This window comes from Polyodon spathula, unplaced genomic scaffold, assembly GCF_017654505.1.
Source record: "Polyodon spathula isolate WHYD16114869_AA unplaced genomic scaffold, ASM1765450v1 scaffolds_1284, whole genome shotgun sequence".
NCBI lineage: Eukaryota > Metazoa > Chordata > Actinopteri > Acipenseriformes > Polyodontidae > Polyodon > Polyodon spathula.
The window spans coordinates 6,809-14,486 of record NW_024472767.1 but is presented as its reverse complement, the minus strand read 5'-3'; the positions used below and the strand labels follow the sequence as shown (position 1 = coordinate 14,486).

At 40.9% G+C, this 7,678-nt stretch overlaps 1 protein-coding gene across 1 annotated transcript; it reads left to right on the top strand.

Moving 5' to 3' along the window:
• The first annotated feature begins 19 nt into the window (after positions 1-19).
• tlcd5b (TLC domain containing 5b) lies at positions 20-1,711 on the top strand. Its single transcript, XM_041242400.1, has one exon. It carries the CDS (start codon positions 86-88, stop codon positions 542-544), a length of 459 nt encoding a protein of 152 aa, XP_041098334.1. The 5' UTR covers positions 20-85; the 3' UTR covers positions 545-1,711.
• Positions 1,712-7,678: the final 5,967 nt, after the last annotated feature.

Sequence of the window (7,678 nt, the reverse complement as noted above, 5' to 3'; positions counted from 1 at the left end):
ACCCTCCCTGTGTCCGACAGGCTCCCTGAACACTCCTCTGCAGCGGCACGTGCTGTGCCTCAGCCTGGGCTACTTCATCTTCGACATGTGCTGGTGCATCTACTTCCAGACAGAGGGGGCGGTCATGCTGGCCCACCACACCATGAGCGTCCTGGGCATCGTGCTGGCGCTGTGGCTGGGCGAGTCGGCCACCGAGGTGAACGCCGTCCTCTTCGGCAGCGAGATCACCAACCCCCTGCTGCAGGCGCGCTGGTTCCTGCGCCACGCCGGCCTCTACGACACGCTGGCGGGGGATGTCGTGGACTTCCTCTTCGTGGTCCTGTTCAGCGGCGTGCGCATCGGTGTGGGCACCTGGTTGCTGTGCTGTGAGCTGGCCTCGCCGCGGCCGTGCTCGCTAGTGAAGGGCTGCGGGGTGGGCATGTACGCCCTCTCCTGGCTCTTCATGGTGAGCATCGCCCGCTTCGCCTACAGGAAGAGCAGCCTCAAGTACAGGAAGTGGGCGGCCGCCAGCGGAGCCAAGAGGAACGCTGGGAAGACAGAGTGAAGATCCTGGAAGGAGGGATTGGCCAACACAGAGCAAAGTCTTCACTGAACTAACCTTAGTTTAACCCTGGCTCCGGCTGTAGTATTGTACAGTGGAGAGCACAGCACTGATACCTAATGTGTTTATATTGGTGTTTTTTTTTTTATATAGGAATTTCAACAGAGGGATCCAGCACCCTTCCAAACCCACATTACAACAGGAGTAACAGAACTGATTGTCAAACAACAAAAACTGTTTTAATGTTTTGTAATGTCCACGTTTGTACGTTCATTACTGTATACTTAAAGGTATAGAAATAAGCACTGCCTGGAGAATTTGTCCTGGAACAAGGAACAATAAGATAACATTCCGGCCTTCTTTAAGAATGTGAGAAAGCTGTTTCTATGGTAATTAGCCATACAGTGTGTCGCTGGTACTGCATAGCGTTAGTGCCTGTGTCATGTCATTTTCAGCAGTGTCAGATACTGCTTTCAGGTGAATCCTGTATAATCAATAGCATTCATAGTAAATAAATGAAAGCATCTGATGGTGATAGGTAGAAAACTGCAGCTTACCTTCCTGGGGTTAAGAAGCTGTAGAGGTTTGTATTTTAGTGATAGGATGTGGTGTTAAGTACAGTTCTCATGTTCCTAATTCTAAGACTCTCTGTTCAAACGTGGCTCATTTCTAGCTGTATCTGTGCACACACCGACCACGCTGTGAATCAAACGGGTTGCATTTGGAATTAGAGTTTAAAATGACTGCAGATCAACACCTGCTGGTGAGGTTTCTGTAGTGAGAATGTTTCTGATAAAGAGTCTTCTAATGGAACTGTGAATGTGTGCTCAGATATTCACTGCTGTGTTGCTCAGTCGTCATGAGGAATTCAGTCAGTGACGCACAGCTGCCTTGTGATTGAAGCAATATCTCCTTTTTTTTGGTGCTGTTCAATGAAACCTGCACGGGTAGGAACAAAAAGAGCCTTCCATAATCGTACTGCCCTCCTGGGAAGGGAGACGACAACGGAAGCAGTTTTAATGGCTGGGCTGGGCTTGATTTCTTCACACCAAGCACAGATGAAGTTAGAATACCAGTCCTGTGCATACTGTTCTATTCAGTATTTTAAAGTTCATAAGCTTATATTGTACTGTAGTTGTGTCTTTAAGGCCTTTAAATAAAGGCAGTATGTTTTGGTCACTTAAAGAATTTGTGATTTGTTTTTTGTTCTGTAAGTCAAATTGTGGCAGCAAGCTACAGCATACAAATGAAAAGAGAATTTAAACATTGCATTATAACAAACCACATTGTTTGTATCTGTTATGCCCCGAATTTGCCACAAGGTGGCACACTAATCAAGCGCTTGATACCGTGGCTGTGCAAAACACTAAAAGTCCCTTTTAATTGGAAATGGTATTGATTCAATTCTACTTCATTGGTGCAATTAACAGATTGTAATACAAACGTGTGACATACATTATAATATTTATACTTTTCAAAAAAGCACCTGTTTGCACGTTATACAGGCAGATCCTTAAAAATATTTTTAAAGCATTTGTAAATGTTGATACTAGTTTTTTTTTTTTTTTTAACTCTATACTGCTTTATTAATTAACTCTTTCAGAGCTTAGAAACTTTAAACAAAGACCTACAAAGATTATCTGATAGACTCAGTGTTTGTTAATCTGTTCCAGACTCTACCATTTAAGGCAGGGGTGACCAAAGTTGGTCTCTTCCACTCCTGGTCTTTGCTCCAAACCTGTTCTAAACGGTTAAATTCAATCAACCCTAAAGTCGTTCACGATCTAATTTGACCTGTTAAACCTGGAGTGGAATAATGACCCTCCAGGACTACGATTGGACACCCCTGATTTAGGGATAATAACCAAGGACTTAAAAGCGTGTTCTTATCTCTCACTGGGAGAACATTATTCTTCTACTGCCTTAGTTTTCACTTTCATTCTGGTGGGAAGGCCTTTTCATTTTTCCAGCTACAACAGTGCCACATGACCTCACCAGAGCTGCACACTCACATTCTTTGCTGCAAGAAGGGTTTGGACAAACAATTAGTCCCACCTACCACTGCATTGCTCCTGAGTGTCAGCGCCTCCATTTTCATCCAGGTCTGTTCTCCACAATGGCCCAGGGAGACACTGCCTTTGAAACAGCAATCAACTGTGCGTTTGCGCGGGGAAGCACCTTCCAACCGAGCCCCGTTGTTTCTTGGGCAGTCTGAGCAACGTGGTTTTAGTGAAACAGGGCTGGGCCATTAGGATTCAACAGGGGAGGTACACAAGTTTAAGATAAGACTGAAGGTAAACACTCCAGTGGGTTTTATAAGTGCCTTATCATCTCAATTAAATAGGCTTTAACCTTCTAGATTTCAAATTGCCATTGTTGCATTTACAAGGCCTTTACATTTCACAAGGCAGTCACACGACATGCAATGCAAACCAAAAATCTTTATTTCATAACTCCAATGCACAGGAAATAACAGCTCAATGAATGAATGTGCATATGTGTGCTCTTCCCATTGTGAATAATAATAATAATAATAATAACAATAATAATAATATATTTATTGACTTTTATCTTAATCATTGTTAGGTACTCATTTGCACCTTGTTCTCGTTTCATGATCAAAGCAGCCGATTGCTTTGCCCTTGTACTGCTGCAGGTCTGTATCGCAGTACAGCGCCGCTCCACCTCACCCATGATATTGCTGCAGTAAGCCGGTCTGCACGCAGGTTTACATCCATCTGCAGTTTACAGCGATGTCTCAGGACATGTGTGTGCTGATCACGTAATACTGCACCGCGTCGCAAAGACGAAGCGCAGACTGTGCAAATGCATGAATAAATAAATACTTCAAAACGAGCTGTCTCTTTTCGGTTTGACTTTCAACCCCCCCCCCCCCCCCCCCCCAAAAAAAAAAAAAAAAAAAAAAAAAAAACACATGTATTTAAATGTAGGACGCAGAGTCGCAAACAATAGTTTGAAATTAGCATTTATTTATTTGTTTAGTTTTAAAAGTGAAACCCCCCCCCCCCCGGCGCTTCTGTAAAGGGATTAGTTTATTTTCTTGGCGAGCGGAAGTAGACGGAGGATGGAATGAGGGGTGTGATTGGACGCGGCGGAGTGATCGGGGAGGTATTGCACTGTTGGTAAAAGTAATAGAAAAGGAAAGATTCCCAAAACTAAAAGAAAAGTCAATGCAATTATTAAATGATCAGATTACGAGACTCGAAGAAGTAACGCGGAAATGATCGATTGAATTCGTGCTGTCTGTACCCGGACACAGGGACGTGCTGCACGGCAACGGGAGCGAGAAAGGGGGGGGGAAAAAAAAAAGAAGAAAAAACAGTGGATTGTGAAAACATGGAGAGGGGGAGAGACAGCTGAGGGATAAGCTTTGTGCATTTCCGATTTAGAGAGCCTGTGCTGAGCAAGGGAGCTGGGAATTCTGATCCCAGGAATTCCGGAACGCCAGCGTTCTACGCAACTTTTATTTTCGCTAGGAGTTAAAAAAAAAAGTTTTTAGACGGGGTCTGGTTTTTGGGAGTTGGAAGATCAAAGGGAGGAAAGTTTTCTGAAACAACTGGACTGTTTTTTTCCGAGGAGAACTGCATGGTTGTGTGCGCTGGATGATTTATTACACATATGTAAAAGACATATTTATGTACTAAATTTCATGCATGCGCTTCCTGTCGTTTCTTTAAAGCGAGCCTGTGTTTTTAAACTTAGAATTGGAAAGTCTTTTGAAGTTGCACCAGAAATAGGGGAAGCGGTTAGGAAACGCATTTTTCCCGGAAAATAGGGAACAGCGGAAAAGGCCTAATTCGGGAAGGCGAGAATTTCAGAAAAAAAAAAGACCCAAACGAATGGGATTTCCTGGAAGTGGGAATACGCCTGGCGATTTCAAAGCTCCCAGTTCAGACACGGATTAATGCGCGGCTTTGTCCCAGTTTGCGTGAATCTTCAGGAAAAAGCGGGGTCCGCCGCTCGGGCTGAGCATTCACGAACCGGACGGGTTGCTGCAATGGAAAACGCACTGGAAAAAAACCCCTGAAAACATTACAATTTAAACCGGGAGGAAACAAGGTGATGAGAAACTGGCTAAATGAAAAAAGAGGAATCGCACAAGGAGATAAAGACGCAGTGGGGAAAAGAAACTGGATTTATTTTGCAAGGAGACAAATGATCAAAAGGAATTTGCGCTGCTGTTGCTGCGGCGATATTGACAAAAGCGATTGAGAGAGAGAGAGAGGCAGGCGTGCTTCAGAATCTCCTGCAGCTGGCTATGGGAATGCACATTCCAGCATAAATTGAACATTTTCCAATAACACTGGAGGATTTGGGAATTATCTTTTTTTTTTTTTTTTTTTTTTTTAAAGATTTTTTTTTTTTTAAAGATTAATTCTTAAGGATCGTTGAGTTCGTATATATTTAATTTTAGTGGCGGGGTGATGATTCAACGAGGGGAAAAAAACACAACGTAACACTGCAGAACTGGGTTATCAAGATTTACGTGCAGAATATAAAATATATAGGCCAATATATATATTTTAATTAAAAAATATATATATATATATATATATATATTTATTCCAACTTGAAGGATATCAAGCCGTCAGCTTTTTTTTTTTTTTTTTTTTTTTTTTTTTTTTTTTTTTTTAAAGACGGGAGGATTTTTATATTTTGTTAAAATGCAAATTGGATAAAACGCCGAAGAGAAAAAATAACCATCGTAGCCCAATGAGCGGCTCACAGCCCACGATCACTGACAGGTAAATACGAGGCTTGCTATTTCTTTGAAAGTGACATTCAGCTGCATCGCGGTGTTAGTGCTGGGGGTGTTTTCCTTGATTGAATCTGCTGTGGTGAAACACACATAATGAAAATTAAACTGCATTGAGGCCAGGGCAGGTAGAAATGGCTTCATATCCTCAATCCAAAACCATATCGTTAACCTTAATCGATAATCAGGAAAGGCACGCTTGCCGGCTAGACGCACATTTCTCATATGGTTGACCTAAAAGTGTGCAGATGTTTGGAGAACACCAAAAATTAGGGTTTGTGTGTTATTTTATGGGAAAGAATGTACTTGCAAATGAAATCTTAATTTTAGGAGTACAAAATGATATGTGTGTTGGTTGCAAGAGTTTTGGCAAAATACTTTGGTATAGTCATTATGGATTCGTTTGTTTTTCGTATTTTATATTTTTTTTTTCATAATAAATTTACAAGGGACAATAAGGAATACTCTTTGTAAAAAGACCTAGTTAATAAATGGAGGCACTTCTGAAAAGGGTATAGGAAGGTTTTGTAAAACATTCGTTTTAAAATCAGCAGAAGTCTTGTGATAGACTGATGTTCCGTGTTATGTAAACACCATGTCAACACCAGTTTTCTCTATTAAATGTCATTTGCCATGTGTCTGCCCAGTTCTGAATCTTGTCTAGATCATTTTGAATGACCTTTGCTGCTGCAACAGTGTTTGCCACTCCTCCTACTTTTGTGTCGTCTGCAAATTTAACAAGTTTGCTTACTATACCAGAATCTAAATCATTAATGTAGATTAGGAATAGCAGAGGACCTAATACTGATCCCTGTGGTACACCGCTGGTTACCACACTCCATTAGGTTTTTCCTCTAATCAGTACTTTCTGTTTTCTACATGTTAACCACTCCCTAATCCATGTACATGTGTTTCCTTGAATCCCAACTGCGTTCAGTTTGAGAATTAATCTTTTGTGCTGGACTTTGTCAAAAGCTTTCTGGAAATCTAAATAAACCATGTCATATGCTTTGCAATTATCCATTTTGGATGTTGCACCTCAAAAAAATCAAGCAAGTTAGTTAGGCACGATCTCCCTTTCCTAAAACCATGTTGACTGTCTCCCAGTACTCTGTTACCATATAGGTAATTTTCCATTTTGGCTCTTATTATAGTTTCCATAAGTTTGCATATAATAGAAGTCAGGCTTACTGGTCTGTAGTTACCTGGTTCAGTTTTGTTTCCCTTTTTGTGGATCGGTATTACGTTTGCAATTTTCCAGTCTGTCGGTACCACCCCTGTGTCAAGAGACTGCTGCATGATCTTGGTTAGCGGTTTGTAAATTACTTCTTTCATTTCTTTGAGTACTACTGGGAGGATCTCATCCGGCCCAGGGGATTTGTTTATTTTAAGAGCTCCTAGTCCCTTTAACACTTCTGCCTCAGTTATGCTAAAGTTATTTAAAACTGGATAGGAACTGGATGACATGTGGGGCATGTTGTCAGTATCTTCCTTTGTAAAAACTTGTGAAAAGTAATCATTTAACATATTTGCTATTTTTTTTTCTTCCTCTACGATTTTGCCATTTGTATCTCTTAAACATTTAATCTCCTCTTTGAATGTTCTCTTGCTGTTGTAATATTGGAAAAACATTTTGGAATTGGTTTTAGCTCCCTTAGCAATGTTTATTTCTATTTCTCTCTTGGCCTTTCTAACTTCCTTTTTGACTTGCGTTTGCAGTTCTGTGTACTCTTTCTGCGTACTTTCTTTTTTGGTCCTTTTTTAATGCTCTGTAAAGTGCCTTTTTTCGCTGAATATTTTTTTTAATTGATCTATTAAACCATTTTGGCAATTTAGTTTTACATTTAGATTTGTCTACTTTAGGGATATAATTGTTTTGCGCCTCTAGTACTACGTTTTTGAAGAACAACCATCCTTCTTCTGTGGGTGTTTTTCTCTATTTTACTCCAATCTACTTCTGTTAGTCTCTGTTTCATGCCTTCATAGTTTGCTTTTCTAAAATTGTAAACCTTAGCTTTAGTCTTTACTTTTGAGGATTTAAAAAACACTTCAAATGAGACCATGTTGTGGTCTGAGTTTGCCAGTGGTTCTCTGACCTCTGTTTTAGTTATTCTATCTTCGTTATTTGAAAAGACTAAATCAAGGCATGCCTCCCCTCTAGTGGGTGCCTTCACAAATTGTGTTAGGAAGCAGTCATTTGTCATTTCCACCATTTCTATTTCATCCTTCGCGCTACCCACCGGGTTTTCCCATTTTATTTGGGGGAAGTTGAAATCCCCCATTAGTATGGCTTCTCCTTTGCTACACACATTTCTAATGTCATTGTATAACAGATTATTGTGCTCACCGTCTGAATCTGG